Source organism: Gymnoscopelus microlampas (genome assembly GCF_963454915.1).
Source record: "Gymnoscopelus microlampas genome assembly, chromosome: 17".
Taxonomy (NCBI): domain Eukaryota; kingdom Metazoa; phylum Chordata; class Actinopteri; order Myctophiformes; family Myctophidae; genus Gymnoscopelus; species Gymnoscopelus microlampas.
In genome coordinates this window covers 7,510,551-7,530,327 of record NC_139954.1, presented here as the reverse complement: position 1 = coordinate 7,530,327, position 19,777 = coordinate 7,510,551, and the positions used below count along the sequence as shown (strand labels likewise).

Genomic DNA, 19,777 nt, shown 5'->3' with positions numbered 1-19,777 from the left:
TTAACATAAATCCTCTCTTCTGGGGGTCACCTGGCACAAAACCTTTTCAGATGGGAGTCCGCAGCCAAATACATATCAAGTTGGGTCCTTGACATGAAAGAACCACTGATTTAAGCATCATATCAGCCACAGATTCAATTGTAGATATATCACTATGAATACTTAGGAGCCAGAACAATATCTTCACCACTAAATAACCCTAACAGACACACAGACTTGCACAGACACACGCATAGACACTCTATCACTCACACACACACACACACACACACACACACACACACACACACACACACACACACACACACACACACACACACACACACACACACACACACATAGATATAGAAACCTAGATACCTCATTGGCCTCTGCTGTTCATTGGAGCGACCTGTTTCGTGTGGTGGCCGCCATATTTCCGGAGGGCACGGGCACTGGCCAATCACAGCGTGTTGACTACTGGCCACTCACAGCGCGTCTTTTCCAGGACTTGTCAGAATCTAGTTGTCCCCCTTCTGTGACGCACGCGGAAATCCCCCCCCCCCCCCCCCCCCCAGAAGCGGAAGCACGCCCGCCATACGGGCGTTTCAGAGCCAGAGGAGGCGTCTACCTTTATATGTCTATGCACACACACACACACACACACACACACACACAGAGGACCACTCACCAGAGTGACGATGGCACACTCTGCAGTGAGCTGCGCGGCGCTGAACAGTGTCCTGACAAAACGGTAGATGAGCTTGTGTTCCGGATCTACACGGGCGTATTCCTCTGGCACTGGGTCTCTCTACAGGACACACACACACACACACACACAGAGAGAGAGAGATGTTTTATAAGGTTTTGAACCGTTCTCCAATGTCATGAAACTACATGACGATGACAAAAAGAGCGTATAGGCTCTACAGGACAGTGCTGTGTTGCATTTGGGGGTAAAAAATTCAAAATAAATTGGCAATATTACATTACAGCATCCCCCGAATGTGAATGCTTGTCATTATTATAAAATAAAATAAATTCATGTTTCTAGTGTGGCTCCATTGTTTTCAAGCAAACATTTTTAACTCAAATCTTTGCTTCTGGGGGGTCCCTGGAACAAAATATCTTAGATGGGGGTCCGTGGCCAAATACATATAATTTTGGGGGTCCTTGACATGAAAAGGTTTGAGCACCACTGATATAGAAACATACGTTTTTTTTTTCAGAATACTGTTGGGAAGACATTTGTAGAATCGGCTTAAGGTCTTAATGGGTTAAAGTTTTGATTATACCTCGTCTTATCTATGGAATCCCTTCTGAATCGGTGTGTTTGCTTTGTTGTTCCTTACTTTATAATTCCCCAAAATGTTATGGGAACTTTATATTAGCAAATTGTGTAATATTGTGATACAAATCAAGTTTATTATCATCATTGTGTTGTATTCTAGCAGTCCTGTGATTAGGATGGTGGTGAAATGGAGGCAATTAGATACTCACACAGAGAGGGTGTAACTTCTCATCGAAGATGTCCAGTGACTTGTCCGAGTCCCTATAGGAGACAACCAGTGGTGGAAAAAGTATTCAAATGTTTTACTTCAGTAAAAGTATCAATACTGCAACGTAGAAGTACTCTGTTACAAGTAAAAGTCTGGAATTCAAAATGTACTTGTGTAAAAGTATAAAAGTATTGATATCAAAATATATTTAAAGTACAAAAGTAAAAGTACTCATTATGCAGAATGTCCCATTTCACAAGTTTTCAAATGTATAAAAATCTTTTGAAGATAGCAGATCTACAAGCTCACAATGGGTTGTGAGCTCTATTTTCAAATGGCTGAGATGTATATAGGGCTGAGTGGGTAAGGTATGTTTTGTAATAATAATCAAAATCTACAAAGTAACTAGTCACTAAAGTTTCCAATAAATGTAGTGGAGTAAAAGTACAATATTTGCCTCTGAGATGTAGTGGAGTAGAAGTACAGAAAATTGGAAATACTCCAGTAAAGTAAAAAAAAACTCAAAACTGTACTTAAGAACAGTACTTGAGTCTGAACAAGGCCATAGCCACACAAAATCACAGCTCCATATACCCAATGGGTCAATATACCCATACAATGTGATGCATATGACACGTCAATACAGATGAGGGTAAAATAAGGACCTACCTGTTTTTTATGTGGTAGTATATTGCTAATGTCACACTGTGGGCAAAGAAGAAGAGCAAACAAGTTAGTCCAGGTCAGGTTCCACTTTCATGTGACTTCACCCTAAAGCAAACCATTCATGATTAAGAGTTCTGGATAACTCCATCTGATTAATACAAGACTTATTTAATATATAAATAATATAAATATATGAGAAAAAAAATCTTCCTCATTGGCTGATGCACAGTGATCTTTTTAAAAGTTTACCTTTTTGGCATTTTATGCTTTTAGATAGGAGAGTGTAGGGAGACCGGAACAAATGTAGTCATTATTTATTCACAAGCTCTTGTTAACACTTGTCATTGGTTAAATATTTAGAAAAACCCACACAGACACACTTAAGTTCCACTTTCACATTCTCTTTCACCTCGTGTCTCTATTTTGGGCATGTCATTATAGGCAAAGTTATTCCAAAAATACTATAGCAGATCTGCAAGGTCACAACGCTGCACACGTCACAACGCATTGTGAGCTTGTAGACTGGCAAAATGTTGTGCTACTTTTGCGCAACACTGTCATTCGACGAAGTGTATTAACCCATTAAGACCTGAGGCGGTTCTTTAAAATGTTTTCTAAATCCTAACTAAAATATTTTTTCAAGATTTTTCAAAAATAGCAGATCTACAAGCACTAGGTGCCGCGCTATGAGCTTGTATATCTGCTATTTTTGAATAGCCAAAGAAATCTAAAGTGACACATATGCGTTCCAGGTCTTAATGGGTTAATGTAATTAATTTATGAAAAAAACGTTAAAAAGATGAAATATGGAGACACAAGGTTCGTGATGAATAATCAAAGACTTTCACCAGAGATCAGAGCACTTGTCAAATTAGGTGTGACTGCCAGGGATTACTGGCCTTACACTGGATCATGACCATTGTGTGGTACCACGGTTGTTTTTAGGGCAGTGGTTCTCAAACATTTTTGGCTCAGGTCAGCCCTGTAAATAACTTTTTCATCTACGGCACCCCTGAATTACATTGTTACTTTATAGCACCTTTTGTCATATTAACGGTACGTAAATATGTAAATCTTTCCCCCAAAAGATACAGTATGTCACGAGGAAAACTGAAGAGAATATTTGTTTCCATTAGGACAGACTGAAAATAACTTTTATACTTGGAGTTTAACCACTTAAAACCCCAGGATTCCAATTCTGGGGGGGAACATTCACCAAAAACAGCAGATCTACAAGCTCACAACGCGTCACATTGTGACGCGTTGTGAGCTTGTAGATCTGCTATTTTTGGTGAAGAGACTTGGTGTACTGAAAGAGAACGCACCAAGTACAGTTTAACTCAGGTCCGTTTAGAGTTTCTAAGTGGTTAACCCATTAAGACCTGGCTGGAACGCATCTGTGTCACTTTAGATTTCTTTGGCTATTCAAAAATAGCAGATCTACAAGCTCATAGTGCGGCACCGAGTGCCGCGCTATGAGCTTGTAGATCTGCTAGTTTTGAAAAATCTTTAAACTTTTTTTTTTGGTATTTTTTCAAAAAACTGTTAGGATTTAGATTTTTATTAAAGAATCGCCTCAGGTCTTAATGGGAAACTGAAGTGACATTGATAAATTCCAAATATGATCAAGTATCCTGAGGCAACCCTGGACTTGCGTCAAGGCACCCACTTTGAGAAACCCTGGTTCAGGGCATGGCTGTTCATTTATTCTGTGGTTTTCTAGGCTTGTCTTTCTGAATTTTCTTTACTCCCATTTTCACACACGGACGACAGAGACAGCCATGCAAGGCACACAACCTGCTCGCTGTTAGGGGTTCAGTGTCTTCTTGCTCAAGGACACTTCACACCATGCCAGGAGGAAGCCGGGGATCAAAACCTTGGGATATTTTTGTTCCCAGACACCGACTCTCTACCGCCTGAATAAGTGCCACTATAAAGCTGGCTTAACCCATTAAGAATGGGAACACATGTGCCATCTTCAGATTTATTTGGCTATTTTTTGAAAAATGTGTGTGTGTGTGTGTGTGTGTGTGTGTGTGTGTGCGTGCGCATGCGTTCATGCGAACCACCCACCATTTGATTGTGCTTTTGAGGTTGGGCTGGCTGACGGTGCTGTCGTCTATGAAGATGGTGGAGCAGGAGCTGTACTTCTTGGAGAGCGGACCGGGAGACGTCTGCACACACACAACAAAAAACACAACTTTATTATTCATCTACCTCACTGCGTCTCAACGTGGCGGGGGTCCAGGGACCACCAGGGGTACAAAGGTCTGGAACTCTTGAAGAGTACACAAGCAGGCCTAGCGGTCCGGGCACTTAGGCTCAATGTAGCCGGACAGCGCGTTGAGGGTTTGAGTCCCGAGCCCGATGGCCTTTGCTGCGTGTCATTCACTGTGTCTCTCTTCACTAATACTATCCAATAAAAGGCAGAAATGGCCCCAAAAAAAGATGGAACCGAGGTTCAATTGTACATTCTCAGTTAGACACTGAGGATTTGACAGTGCAGATTAGGGGTCCCAGTATGGTTTAGTTCATAACCTGTTTTAGACCTTTATTGATACAGGTATATCCTTTTGCGATATATACATAAAATACAAACACTCAAATCAGAATTCCTGATATACGAGTTATGGAAGCAGATAGTTGCAATTTCCAATAGAGAGACGATATGAAAAATGGTAAATGGTGCATTTATATAGCACTTTTATCCAAAGCGCTTTACATAGATTGTGCATTACATTCACCCATTCACACACACACACATTCACACACCGATGGCGGAGGAAACCATGCAAGGTATCAACCTGCACATCGGGAGCTATTAGGGGTTCAGTGTCTTGCTCAAGGACACTTCGACACTAACTCAGGGGGAGCCCGGGATCGAGTTCACTCTACCCGGCCACTCTAACCCTGAGCCACTGCCGCCCCGTAAAGAGAAAAGAGTGAGAATGTATCTTGTGAAGGCCAATAGCTTCGTTTGGCTTCCAAATGACGAGCTATTATGCAAACGAAACAAAGGCAAATTATGGCTAAAGACACTGTGACAGTAACGTTATGGATATGATTTGGATTGTGACATTAAAGATAAAATGTTAAAAGGAGGGCGATGTCACTGCACCAAGCCCACACATATACTTTTAAAAGTAAACTGTTGTTTGAATATAGAGGACACACACATTGTAATTAAATTGATCGTTTGTTTAACTTTTGGCATTTCTATAAACCTATATATTCCCAAATACAAGACGCTTATGTTTGTCTTCCTACACAGCTAGTCATCCATGCTGGCATTCATTTCAAAGAGTTCCGTGCTGTGAAGGCTTAATTTCTCCAATAATGGTCTTTTATTTAACTCAATAACAACAAGTCAGCTCGTCTCAAATACATAACTCCCATCTCAGCATCATTATTTATCCACATACAAATTCCAGGTTTCTACCCATAGCTTCCTTTTTAATAAATAAAGAAAAAACTGTATAAAAAACTGACAAAGAAATAATTTCCATTCCATTAACATAACCTCCATGACTAACAAAAACATCCACCTAAAGCGAGCATGGAAACTAGTTTTTTTTGCAATATCGAGGAATTTATCGTATCCATTCAGCCTCTCCAGCTCAACAAAAGCTTGTTAATGGAAAACCATAACTCGTATGTGTGCATGTACCACAGTGAGTGAGCTGAAGAGTCCTTGTGCATGCAAAGTGAGAAGGTTGTAATAAAAAGAGCAGAGCTAGCCGAACAGCTGAGCCGAGCTTAGGAGAGGAGACAGTGGAATGGAGGTCAGTAGGTCAAAGAGAGCGACACAGCTAATCCCTACTCAACACCACAGGCCAGGACAAACTGTCAGGTCAAAGGACGCATACTGTAGCCTGGTGGTCAAATAATATGGAAATATAAACACACACACACACACAATATCAGTGGTGGAAAAAGTACTCAAATGTGTTACTTAAGTAAAAGTATCAATACTGCAATGTAGAAGTACTCTGTTACAAGTAAAAGTCCGGAATTCAAAATTTACTTGAGTAAAAGTACAAAAGTATTGGTATCAAAATGTTTGAAAATAGCAGATCTACAAGCTCACACCGCTTGGTGATGCGACGCGTTGTGAGCTTGTAGATCGCCTATTTTCAAATAGCCTAGGTATAAAATAAGGCTTAAGAGGTTAATGTATGTTTTATAATGTAATAATCTATATCTGCAAAGTAACTAGTAACTAAAGTTTTCAAATAATTGTAGTGGAGTTAAAGTACAATATTTGCGTCCGAGATGTAGTGCCTCCGTGGTGGAGTAGAGGTCAAATTATAGACAATTGGAAATACTCCAGTAAGGTAAAAGTACCTCCAAATTGTAGTTAAGTGCAGTACTTGAGTAAATGTACTTAGTTACTTTACACCACTGCACACACACACACACACACACACACACACACACAATATATATATAGAAATCATCATCACACATTGTATTTGGGCTACACTGTGAAAATGGTCGGTTTACAAGCTCAAAAAACAACTTACATGGTTCAAATTAAATCTCTAGGCGGTCCTAACGAGAGCCAAGAGTAACACAGCTGTTTATATATGGACACTTACGTGACTGACGTGGTTTATGTGGTTGCTTTTCCTCTTGTCTCGTACTGAAAAAGGGAAAGAAAAATATTTGGTCAAAATTCACCCAAAAAGGCATGCAGAGCTGTTATGTCGCTGAACACTCGCTTAGCCTCGACTTATTTATTATGACGAATTATGGCAATGATGACATGTCCAAAAGAAGGACAGGAGGTTCAAAGTGGCTAAACTAGCACAAAAATGGTATCTTGAAATTGAAATGTACATTATAATTATCATTATTAATAATGCTTTTTTTAAATAGAGTAAGTACTCACTTACTCAAAGCACTTTACTATGGTTCATTCATTCGTACATTTGGAGGTGGTATTAATTGTATCTATTTATTTTCCTCTCCTTTCCAATTGCGAACCCCACTTACTTCTAAAACTAGTGATCTAACACACACCCCCATGAATGATGAGAGAACCTCACCAACCACTGCAGTGATTGTTCTCATACAGTATATCATTTCTGTCGGGTGAAAACCTCATGTCCAAACCGTTCCTTTTTATTATGAAAAGAAAAAATATATATATATAGTGAAAATACCCGCTCTACAAGATCTGTTAGATCTGCTATTTTCACTACTTTTGCGCGACACTCTTGTTTGATGAAGTAGGGCATTAATTTACGACAAATCATGAAGATAATATGGAGATACAAGTTTTCCGCCCGACAGCAACAATCTATCGTCTGTCGGGTGGAAACCTCATATGTCCAAAACTGTTACTCTTCAGGATTCAAATAAAACAGTTGCACCAGTAGCAGATCTACAAGCTCAAAACTATTGTTGATGCTTTTGTGTGAAGCTGTGGTATGATCAAGTAGGGCATTCATTTACGTAAAAACTCAAAAAGTTAGAATATGGAGATGAGAGGTTTCTGCCCGACAGCAACGATATGTACTGTGTGAGTGTATAAGGTGTTTCCCATACGCCTGCCTTCATACAAAATGAAAGAGGCTCAACTAGTTGACCACACAGGCCACCACAGGTCCCAGCGTGTCAGGTGTCATCCACTCTCTCTTTTCTGGTGCTGTCCGTGTCCTCCGATAAAGCAGAAATAAAAGGGTCTTTCAACCACTTTAAACCTGGCGTCCCTAATGTTGGGCTTTTGTCATCATCAGAATGAGCAAGCATTGTGAAATACCAATTACGAAAATAGCACTTCTATAAGCTCTCTACGTCAGGGGTCTTCAACCTTTTCAGCCCAAGGACCCCCTAGCTGAGAGAGAGATGAAGCAGGGACCCCCTCTATATTGTAGAAAAGTGTGTTTCAGATTAAACTTGTTTTTTTCTTTTTCCCCTCTACACCTCTTTGCCAAAAATAGCCGATCTACAAGCACACAACGCCTCGCGCTGCAAGGCGTTGTGAGCTTGTAGATCTGCTATTTTCTGCTAATGTTCCCCCTCAGAATAGGGATGCTAGGGTTCAAGTGGTTAACTCATGCACTGCCAGAACTTTTTTTTTTGCGTTTGCCCACTGCCAGAGATTTTTCATTGAAAAGAAAAAAGTACTCAGGAGCCGAGATACAGAAGTTTTAAGTTTTAAGTTAACAAGGAAGAGGATGGGAGTCTAGATCTTCGAAAAATCATATCTCCTTGGTCTTTGGGTCAAATTTGAAGAAAAAAAAAAAGTGGCAGTGGCAGTATTGGTTAATTACGTCAGTGGCAGTGAATGAGTTCATGTAAAAAAAAAAAAAGATTTGAGATTTGGCGGACCCCCTATAGTAGCTCTGAGGACCCCCTAGGGGTCCCGGACCCCCTGTTGAAGACCTCTGCTCTACGTGTCACGATGCGATCTGTTGTGAGCTTGTACATCTGCCATTTTCAACACGCAACACCATTGGGAAAACAAATATATAGGGGTATGAAAATGATTGCCATTGTCCTCCGAATTTATTCACAGAAATTCAAACGTTCAGAGTCGGTGGCGATGGGTGCTTTCAGAATAGGACAATATTGGGTGACACGATAGCTGGGTGACCCAGATAGGCTTCAATGCCCGACAGCGAGTCCCCGGTTCGATTCCCGGGCCAGCCAGAGTACCATTTGTTGCATGCCACTCTCCTGCTCCCTCCCCCGTTTCCTGTCTCTCGCCACTGTGACAATCCAATAAAGGCTCAGAAAATCCCCCCCATAAAACCACTTTATAATAGGACTATGCTATAAACAGTTCTACAGGCCACTTCTCAATGACCGAGCACAAAACAAGATACCGGCAGCACACCCATTCACTACTATTTCATGTAGAAGGTGTAAACGATAAGGTTTACATCTTATCAATACAATAGTATAGTGAATGGTGTGCTCCAGTGTCCCTGAGAGGTGGCAGGAGGTACAATTGTTTCTAGCAGTGTAAGACAGTAATAGAATGGGGGAGCTATGAGGCAGTGCCTGACTGCCTGTGTGAGGGCTTCCTAGGTTTGAGCTTTTGAGAGCTGTTTTGAAGGATTGGAGGGTGGGGCAATTTTTTTATATTTGTAATTGTTAAAGCAACTAAAGTCACAAGTGGGCTACACAAACAACCTGTGTTTAGGCTTGTCACAATTATTACATAATTACATGCGTTGTAAGCTTGTACTGTAGGTCAGCTATTTCCACTATTTTTATTTTTATTTTAATATATAAAATAGGTCAGCAGTCTTTGTAAATTTCAGTTATCTGTACATTTTTGATTACGAGCCTTAAGGGCCAAACACCACAATGAAATCGCGAATGACAAATTGTCATTTGTATGACAATTAACCATCCATCAACTTACATTTTGTAATGGTGACAGCCAGCCCTATACCTGTGTTGTGAGAATAACATCATGTAGCCATTGTGTTAGCATGGTGCTCAGGGGGTGTCGAGTGTCAGGCGAACATCATGGGATCAAACACTAAAGTTTCCCCCCGGCCTGGGTGAATCACTGCTGCCTTGTCGAGGGATTGTGTGAGATTGTGTGCGTCAGTGTCTCATGTCTCTCTCTCTGTGTGTGTGTGTGTGTGTGTGTGTGTGTGTGTGTGTGTGTGTGTGTGTGTGTGTGTGTGTGTGTGTGTGTGTGTGTGTGTGTGTGTGTGTGTGTGTGTGTGTGTGTGTGTGTGTGTGTGTGTGTGTGTGTGTGTGTGTGTGTGTGTGTGTGTGTCTCTCTCTCTCTCTCGTGTCGGGACAACTCACCGTCTGTCTGGGATTTGCTGAGGAAGATGGTGCTAGCACAGGCGTGGTCCGACGGGTTCGACTCGCATGCCAGTTCTGTGAACACACACACACGTTGTAAAATGATTATAGATTATGTTTTATAATCGATTAAATCGATTACTTTGATTAACTGTAGCACCACTGCAACTAAGTTTACCATACACCTGCCAATTCAGGGTTCCCACACATTGTTAACAATGAGCTTTCAAAACTTTTCCATAACTTTTCCTAAAGTATTTTATCCTATTTCCAGGCCTACAGCAATCATACGGTGCATTAATGAGGCTCTTGAGCGAGGGTGTCAGGTGACAAAAAGAACAGATCTACAAGCTAACAACGTACCACAGTGCAATTTGTTGTTAGCTCGTAGATCTACTCTTTTTTTGTCACGTGATGTCCTGTATACATTAGGCCGCACTCGCGCAGCTCGTGCAGCACAGCACTACATTCTACCATGTTATAGATTTCACATAATGTTAGACAAAAACTATGTACTGTACGTATATCCAAACATTTTCCAAAATATTCAATTAATTCCAAACCTTTTCCAGGCCTGGAAACCCGATTTTCTCATTTCAAAATATTTACAGGAATTCCATGACCGTGGGAACTGAGAACCCTGTGCCATGTTTGTTTCTATTGGCAATGCATGCAGACACACTCGCCACCTCTTCCTCCTTACATGCCTGTTTTGCATAGTGTGCATTACAAGTGAGATCCGATCGCAATGTTGACACAACACAGTGGCAAGTTGGCAACGCATAGAATTACCAGGTGTAAATGAAACAGGCCTGGTCGGATCGCTAGTTTCCCCCAGACCACATATCGGAATATGGATTGCAAATTTAGCGACAGGTGTGAATTGGATTCCACTTTCTCTGCCATCTGCATCATGGCTCTCGTTTCTGTTAGCGCCACAAATGCACTGGCAGCAGCTTCCTGTGCCATCAACATTCAACAGACATCAAACTACACACAGTAGTGATGCACCAAAATGAAAGTTCTTGGACAAAGCGGAAAGTGTGGAAACACTTAAAACGTTTTGTGTGTGAATTTATTTATATCGTCTCTGTCGGGTGGAAACCTCATATGTCTGTTTTCAGGATTCAAATTAGCAAATGTAGCAGCAGATCTACATGCTCAAAACATGGTGTGACGCTGTAGTATGTTCAAGTAGGGCATTCATTCACGAAAAAACACAAAAAGTTAGAATAGGGAGATAAGAGGTTTCTGCCTGACAGCAACGATATACGATAAACTTTACATATGAGTAAATATAGCCTACAGGTAGGTAAGAGGTCTATGCAATTCTGTGCCTACATTACAGTACATGTCTCCTACTGTACGTCCAATAAATACCCTACTCCTTAGAAAGTCTGAATACAAGAGGGACAAATATGCAAAAAACTAAAAGATATAATTCATGAAAAAGATCACTTAGAATTCACAACAACAACTGAGATGGATAGAAACGAAAGAACTGAAAATAAAAACAATTTAACCGGTAAATTAAGTCATAAGACATGGAGCTACGTTGTTGAATTATGTCATTTTGGGCACAAAAAAAGTTTAGGAACTACTGATTTAGAAGGCATTTGTAGAATCGGCCTCAGGTCTTAATGGGTTAAGGAACACCACAGGAACACCACAACATGGAGATAATGAATGTTGACCTTTGAAAATCTCTATTTTTAATGGCCTCACGGGTCCACATTTATACTCCCAGAGACGCTTTGATACAAGGACAGACGCTTCAAAAACGCCTAAACATTACATTATAGCACCAGGGCCTGTGGAGCGGACCTCTGTGCATAACCCGGTGATCAATTCAATCTGACTGATATGTGGAAAAAATGTATTCAAGCTGACTTTTGACTTCATTTTGCCATTGTCACACCGTTCCTACCACCACCACATCTACCAGCATCAAAACAGTGGTATTACTCCACACCATGCGCTTGAAAAGTTGAGGATATTAAACTTTTATGTGCGTCTATAAAATGTTAGAAAAACGTGGGCGTGTTTCAAGCGACTGGGTGTGATGTAGCCTGGTAAAGCCCCTCCCTCCGGAAAATCTCATTTCCATTTGATTTCAGGAAGGAGTCTGGCCTGAAAGGAGCTACACCATGAATTTAAAAAATAATAATAATATTTGATATCATATTGTTTATGTCCCTCAAACGTTTTTCAAAAGGTTTGAGCCTAAATCAAGCCTCAGATATACTCATTCCAACTAACTTCTCTCTGGCTTATAAAGCACTTTCACCTGCAATACCACATTGTCCTGTTTGGCACGGGGCGCAATTGAGCCAGTTTGTATGCATGTTATGTCCTGGTTCTGTGTGGAAAAAGTAAAAAAAAAAAATAAGAAAAAAATTAAAAAAAAATTAAAATGATTTTTTTTTTTTTTTGTTAGAACTGAAAAACGGGAGGAATTGTTCCCAGACGTGACGTAGGGTGGGGGAACAAATCTGACGGACTGTTTTCAGACCAATTTACATAAAAACCACAGATAGCCTATGAAAGCCTGCATGCTCGAAGTCGGGTATTTGTTGGAACAGAAGAGAGGCGGGGGAGACCAAAAACACACAAAAATTAAGAAAAAGTAAAAATTCATGGTGTAGACCCTTGAAGGCTTGTCTGGGCGTTTCTAGCCCGTTCACCAAATGGACGTGCCTATCAGCGCCGTCGCGCATCGTTCTGTGATTGACAGCGAAAGTTGGCCAATCAGGTCAGGTGGTGAGTTCGAGGAGCCCGAATGGAACCAAGTGCAGCCTGAGTGCAGCCGACCAAAAACAGTGTTTTCTACTCTCTTTTAAACTTCAAAACGCTCTCAGACTTCTATTTTGAGGCACGGAATTTACTTTTAAGATATCGTTTGGATAGAATTTAGTTGTTTAACTTCATATATGTGGGCAATTAATCATGACGGAGCCTATTTAAAAATAGAAATTCAGAGAACCGGCAGGGGCGGGCAGTGACACTCATGTATCCGAATAAGTCAACCTATTTTGGGCATGGCCGTCTCAAAAGACCCGTTGCGTCACATTAGTCTGGAGGTGGTAAAAATGCACTGGCTGAAGGGGAACACTGCTGATTGGCTGAAGGGGTTGTCAGTCAACGGTATTACTCCCGCCCAACTCCAGCCCACAGCCAAATTGCCAAATGGACGATCATGCCAGACTCACTCCTGAAATAAATTACAAATGAGATTTCCGGAGGGAGGGTTTATGTGTTGGTGTGATCATCCCCTCAGACGTAAATTAAATGACTAGGACTACACTCACTGAGCCTGAGCCAGGCGAGCTGAGCCGACAACTACGACTGAACTCCTGCAAACAATCACACTTTGACTCACACTGGCCCCCGTCTACTCCAGACTCCGAATATATCAGAGGTGAAAATCAGAGCAGATGCTTTTATCGTCTTTTTGGACTGCAAACGCAATCTGCCTCCACACATCACAGAAGGCCAGACTGACGTTTTAACGGCCGGACACTCCATTAGACCAGTTCTTTTGGATTCCAAAGCTCTTGGGGGGGGGGGGGGGGGGGGGGGGGAGACTTGGGAGAGAGATAGAGACACTACATTTTTGATGGACAAATACAAAATATATGAATAAAATGTGTTGAGCACTTATAATATAGTATTATGTGTTAGCTTGTGTACATATTTTTTTTTAACCTTTCACCTTGAAAATGCAGTTTAGGGGCAGGATACCAGTAACAGTATTTACCTGAGCCAGTACATGTAAACTAATTTCAGTCACTTTGAGATTACAGGGGCACTTTCTCCCTTTACCCCCTGCACCATTTCTGACACTGCTATGCATAGACACCATCAGTAGGTTTTGCTTATATTAAATATGTGAGATACTTTAAGAGGTCAGCAGCTGCCTTGGATGTCTGCATAGTCCAGATACTCAGGGGAGATTCCTGGGGATGGGGTGGGGGGAAGGGGGGGTCTTTCATAAGCAGACCTTTGGACTCCAAACTGACTGGGCTAGAAATAGCACAGTGCCTTCCATAGCATGGCCAAGTGAGGCTCTTCCAAGGCTGGGATTACCTCCCTTTGGGTCATGATAAAAAAAGGATTCTGGAGTCATTCTGCTATCTACATAATATTTGGCCCTATCTTGAAAATAGCCGATCTACATCGACACGTTGGGAGCTTGTAGATCGGCTATTTAGGCATATATATATGCCTATATTTAGGCTTAAGGGGTGAGGCAGCACGATAGGGCCCATAGTCCATAGATTATCACCCTAACCCCAATTAATTTAGGCGTTATGCCAATTCCCAATTCCCCCCGCACAGCACACACCATAGATTATCATATCAAATAAATACACATATTTTGGTCCACACTAAACTGGTCCACACTAATTTGGTCCACACTAAACTAACTAGTTAAAATAGTCTAGGTGTGTGATACAAGTAAAAGCAGTGTAAGTGATAATAGTGATGAATAGCTCTATATTCTGTTAGTGATCACATTGCTATAGACTATAGAGTATAAACTTGTTCAGTAACAGGTGTCTCCCTGTACGGCTCTTCATTAAACAGTAACACAAAACATATTTTCAGGTCAGGATACCAAATTTGGTATCTGGTACTACTTTCTCTGATAAAATTAGAATTCCAACCTCAAAATCTATTTTATGTTTGCTTAAGAGAAGGAGAAATGGCAGAGATCTCAGTTTCTGAACAAACACACTGCTATCGGAATACAGAGCTTGTAGAAAGAAGAAGAAATGAAAAAACACATATCACTTACAACCCCTTTAAAATGTGGCATCAGAATATTTATGGCCCAAATGGATCAATATTCCATACATTAGACTAGAGAATATGATATCCTGGCGCTGCTGGAGAGCACACCCCATCTATTGAAACATTAGGCCTATCTATATCATATCCCTGGCCAGAAACGTTGCCACGCCTCAAGGGTCAATGAAGAGTTATCTTATCTTTACTTCACATTCACAATTTGTTTATTAGAAAACGAAGCTAGGGAGACAAATCTTTTCCGTCTAGATAAAACAAAAAGTAAATCACAGAAATGCCGTCGGTGGAATTTAAGAGGTGGACATGACTATCCAAGTTTGGGCTGGTTCTTGTTCAGCCACTGATAAATAAACAGGCTTTTGACTAGATTAGTAGGTGAATATGGCTGCAACTACTGATTACTTTCTTAGCAATTATTGTATTAATTAAGGCCCGTCTATATTATATCACTGGCTAGAAGGAGAAGCTGAATTGAAGCGTGTCTTATTATATACATCAACAAATCAACGTTTTTTGAAAAAAGAAAACAATTTGGATCATTTTTGTTTTAATCATTTAAACCCTATAAACTTCATTGACAGCCCCCCCCCCCCAATTATTTTAATTGATTAATCAATTAGTTTGATTAACTGTTGCACCACTTATCACATTCTCAACTTCACTTCACACAAACACAAGGATGCAAAGCAGAAAGACAAGTGTCTTTCATCCAAGGTCACCTTAGAGATGGGATATAAACAAAGCCTCGAATATATTATCATGAAAATTATAAAAGATTCTATATCTAGATATGGAATTTATGGAAATTATGCTGCATCTTTTTCAACAGGGCAAACAAAAACAATTCCCCTTCTCCATCTCTGTTGCGTCCAATTCTAAATTGTTAAATTGTGTGATTAGGGTACATTAGATTGACATTGTTATAATAACTTATTATTACCTGCCATTGTCAGAACTATGTTTTACTCTTATGTACCCGAGCACAAGATGTAACAATAAAGAACCGTGGAGTGAAAAGGTCAGAATGAAATGACATACCGTAAAACTAACATTTAATCCATATAAGTCACTGCTACATGTTCAGCTGATTTAAGAAACTGAGCACACATTTCTGTTAAGTAGCAGTTATTCATTTATATTATATAATGCATATGAATGTATCCGTTGGGATCAAAATGCCTTTCTGAAGAAGAACCCGCCAAATGGAATTTGTTAGTAGATCAGTGGTGGCATGTGGCAGTGGGACTGACTGGCAAGCAAGAGTGGCAATAGCCAAAGAGTGTGTGTGTGTGCTCAGCTGACGGGATAGTAAACTAGTTGTTGTATGTAACCAACAGAAGACAGACAGAGACAGACAGACAGACAGACAGACAGACAGACAGACAGACAGACAGACAGACAGACAGACAGACAGACAGACAGACAGACAGACAGAGAGAGAGAGAGAGAGAGAGAGAGAGAGAGAGAGAGAGAGAGATTTGTTTACAGGGGAAGGCCCAGGTCAAGTCAACTGAAGTAAAGAGCTGTTTATGACTGTCCTCATCAAACCCTGCTGCTCTGAAAGCACCCCAGAGGATCTGGATCACATGTCCATGAATCTCTGTATGCGGAAAAAAACATTACATTATCTGACACGGTTGTTTCGTCAGAATCTGTGACCGACTCCAGGCAGGGGGTCAATGTCTTAATGCCTTACTAGACTGGGATCAACTGGTTTTGGAGACTTCTGATCCGGTCTAAAGCGGATATACGTAACCTTGCGTCACGGGGCGGCGGAGACTAGAGCGGATATCGACATAGCCTGTGCTGCTGCAAATTGTGCTCCCCAAAATGATTCCCCTCAGTCAAGAGTGGCCTACACACAAAACCTGTGATGTGGTGCAAGTCACATCAACTCATCTTTAAAAATAACTATAAATGTGAGTGTACTGGTATGTCCATGTTTTATTCTGTCTTGTAGCGACTGGCGAGACGAGGCTATTTGATTCGGCCTTCATGTGGAGGAACGATAACATTGCGCCACCCAACCAGATATATAACTGATATTAGTTGGGGGGCAGGTGTGGCCTAAAACGAATCACACTAGTCAGTTCGTAAAACAAAAACCAGCGGCTTTTCCACCTGAAAGCATCTCGTTTGGTGGTAACACCATAAAATCATTCATTTAAGTGGACAAATGGAATTTAACTCTGACAGTTTACAAATGGAACCACTGTCAGAGTTAAATTAACACTGATGATTTGACTGTGTGTAGAGCTTGATGTTGATAGACTTCAAGTTCATCAGCTAAGCATCTTCACAGCCGACCTCTGAGGTCACAGAATTCCCATCCATTTCGGCACAACACTAAATTAAGGAGTGCTGTTATGTAGAGAAGAGTCCAGCCCCTCCTTCCAGGTGTCTTCAAAAGCGGACAAACGTTCAGTGATCTGCTGCTTCTCAAGGTTGGGTCCGAGGACCCCAGGGGCCCAATTGGACCCTTGCAGGTCTGTAATTCAGAGTGTACAAAAGGGTACATAGACTATATAGACCCCCATTTGTTCACTCTCAGAGTTACACAAACACTGAGGGTTTTACAGTGTAGAATAGATCAAAGAGATAAAAAGTTTGGGTAACAGTTTCTATGCATCCCATGTCTATATTGTGTTGTTATAAGTTAAGCATAGATATAAAGCATTATAATCTGCTTATAACACGTTAGATATAAGCACTCATAAATCTGCATAATACTTTATAACAATGATCATAACACATTATACATGTATAATGACTTATTAATCCTTGCTTATACTTCTGAGTCCGACTTTTGCTTTCGTATCTATGATGCGAAAGCAAAAGTCAGACAGGATAAGATACATCTATGATAGTGTTGATCCCAGGCTAAAGCAGATTGCAATGCATTATAAGTATGTTTATAACACATTATAGGCATGGGATGCACAGCAAGTGTAGTTTGTATCAAATTGCCTATCAAACTGGAGAGGCTTTTTAAATCAAAAAAGGTTGACAATCAGTGCAGTAAAACCCACCCACCACACTAATAACTGGTTCTGGTGTAAGTAACAAGTGCTCAGGGAGGCATGTCTGGCTCAGGGGGTCAGCAACCTTTTTGACATGAAGAGCCATGTTTATTTTATTGGGTCAGTGAGTGTGCCATATCAATATTAAGTTGAATTATGACACCACATCAAGAGTGTCCATAGGCTATACATAACCTATTTATTTTTCTTCTTCAGAAATATTTTCTTCATAACAGGACGCATGATCATTAAACTCAGAGCAAGTTTGAATGAATGTAGAATTATGTGCAGGGTGTCATGTGTATAGATGTGAGGGGACTTAATTTAACCCATTAAGACCTGGAACGCATCTGTGTCACTTTAGATTTCTTTGGCTATTCAAAAATAGCAGATATACAAGCTGTAGATCTGCTATTTTTGAAAGAATAATTTTAAATACCCTCTCTCACACATGCCAGTGTGATCACCCTCCCCTGTGCCATTGTTGGCTTAGCTACCCCCTGCTCTGGCGGGCTTACCATCGGGGAACTCTCTGTCGCTGATGTGCTGCAGGTAGGGCCCGGTGTTGTCGTCGCTCACGTCGGTGCTGACCTGGTACTCCTGGAGCCGCTCCGGCGGCTGCCTGGACGGCTTGGGACTCCCCTCCGGAGAGACGCAGCACGTCACCGTGTTCCCCATTGTTATAGTAGTATTCTAAAACAACACTGGTGCTATTGTTAAAGGGGGGCGGGGTGGGTGGGTATTAATTATTAGTGCAAATAGTTAATATGGACGACTTCAAAAAAGGAACACACGCCGTTATCTTTGCCGGCTTCTTCTAGTTCTGCAGCTTCTTCTCCGCCGCCCAGCAGCACCGGGGAGGAACCGCATTCCTGTCCATCTGTGTGTGTGTGTGTGTGTGTGTGCGGGCCGACGGTTGCTTCCTCTCTCCCCGTCAGGAGGAGCCAACAGGCCGGCCTTGGCAGTCACAGTCTTGCCGGCGGGAGAGGGAAATCAATGTTAGGTGTTAATATAAATGGACTTGTCCTTGAAGATTAATTACTTTGTCAGGACAAGCCGGACAAGCCTTAACGTCGACGGTCAAAAAAAAACACTTTAGAGATACTGGGCAGCAGCTTCTTCAACGGGCATTCTTTATCCAACAGTCCCCACGGTGTGTCTGTTTGTTTGTTCATTCATTCCTTCACTACCGAGCTCGCTTCTTCTTCTTTTTTTTAGCACCGCTTTATGTTGTTTTATACTTCTTCTTACGCACGAATGTGTATTACTGCTGGTATCCTAGGAGGTTCTTATGTGTTGTATAACACATGTTGTGTGTCAGGTATGTACAGTATTCTTTGACTGCCAACCGGACGCCTTTCTTGGTCGCTAATACTCGCCCCAAGAAGACGCCGACGCGTCGCCAACTCTAGCCCGAGGCTTCTCCTCCGGCCTCCATCGAAACCCAAACGCAGTCCGCTCGCCTCCTTCTTCTTTAGCGGATAAAATAACCAACCGTTTGATAAAAAAAAATGAGGGGGGGGAATCTATTACATTTAAATAGGAACGCCCAGGTTAAAAGTCTGGTTGGGCTTCTTGTGCGTTCATGTCGGTGGTTAGTACCGTGCTCGTCAGGACAGTTTTAACCCGGATCCCGTGCGTTGCCCGTCGGGTTGGAAAAATCAGGGATGTTCCCCCCCTCCACCATCTGTTGGCTTCAGGGTTGCCAGGTTTTGGGGGAGAAACAAGCGACCTGTTCTAGGAAAACAAAAGAAGCAACTTAGGGCACTAGGCCACTATGAGCAGTGGTGGAAAAAGTACTCAAATTCTTTACTTAAGTAAAAGTACCAATACTGCAATATAAAAATACTCTGTTACAAGTAAAAGTCCAGAATTCAAAATGTACTTGAGTAAAAGTACAGAAGTATTGGCATCAAAATGTACTTAAAGTACTAAAATATTTGAAAATAGCAGATCTACAAGCTCACAACGCGTTGGGGTGCGCACCCCGAAACAACAGGTTGAGAATTGATTGCATGAAACAATCAC

At 41.3% G+C, this 19,777-nt stretch overlaps 1 protein-coding gene across 1 annotated transcript in view; it reads right to left on the bottom strand.

Annotated features, from left to right (window-relative positions):
- The window catches only part of ccnyl1 (cyclin Y-like 1), a 36,635-nt gene extending 17,211 nt beyond the window's left edge, over positions 1-19,424 (bottom strand). Inside the window, exons 1-7 of the mRNA XM_084085203.1 lie at positions 18,268-19,424; positions 9,921-9,995; positions 6,743-6,786; positions 4,218-4,318; positions 2,148-2,183; positions 1,480-1,531; positions 671-790 (exon numbers count right to left, since the gene is read on the bottom strand). Coding sequence (XP_083941329.1) covers positions 671-790; positions 1,480-1,531; positions 2,148-2,183; positions 4,218-4,318; positions 6,743-6,786; positions 9,921-9,995; positions 18,268-18,427 — 588 coding nt within the window. The 5' untranslated portion in view covers positions 18,428-19,424. The remainder of the gene's footprint in view (positions 1-670; positions 791-1,479; positions 1,532-2,147; positions 2,184-4,217; positions 4,319-6,742; positions 6,787-9,920; positions 9,996-18,267) is intronic.
- Positions 19,425-19,777: the final 353 nt, after the last annotated feature.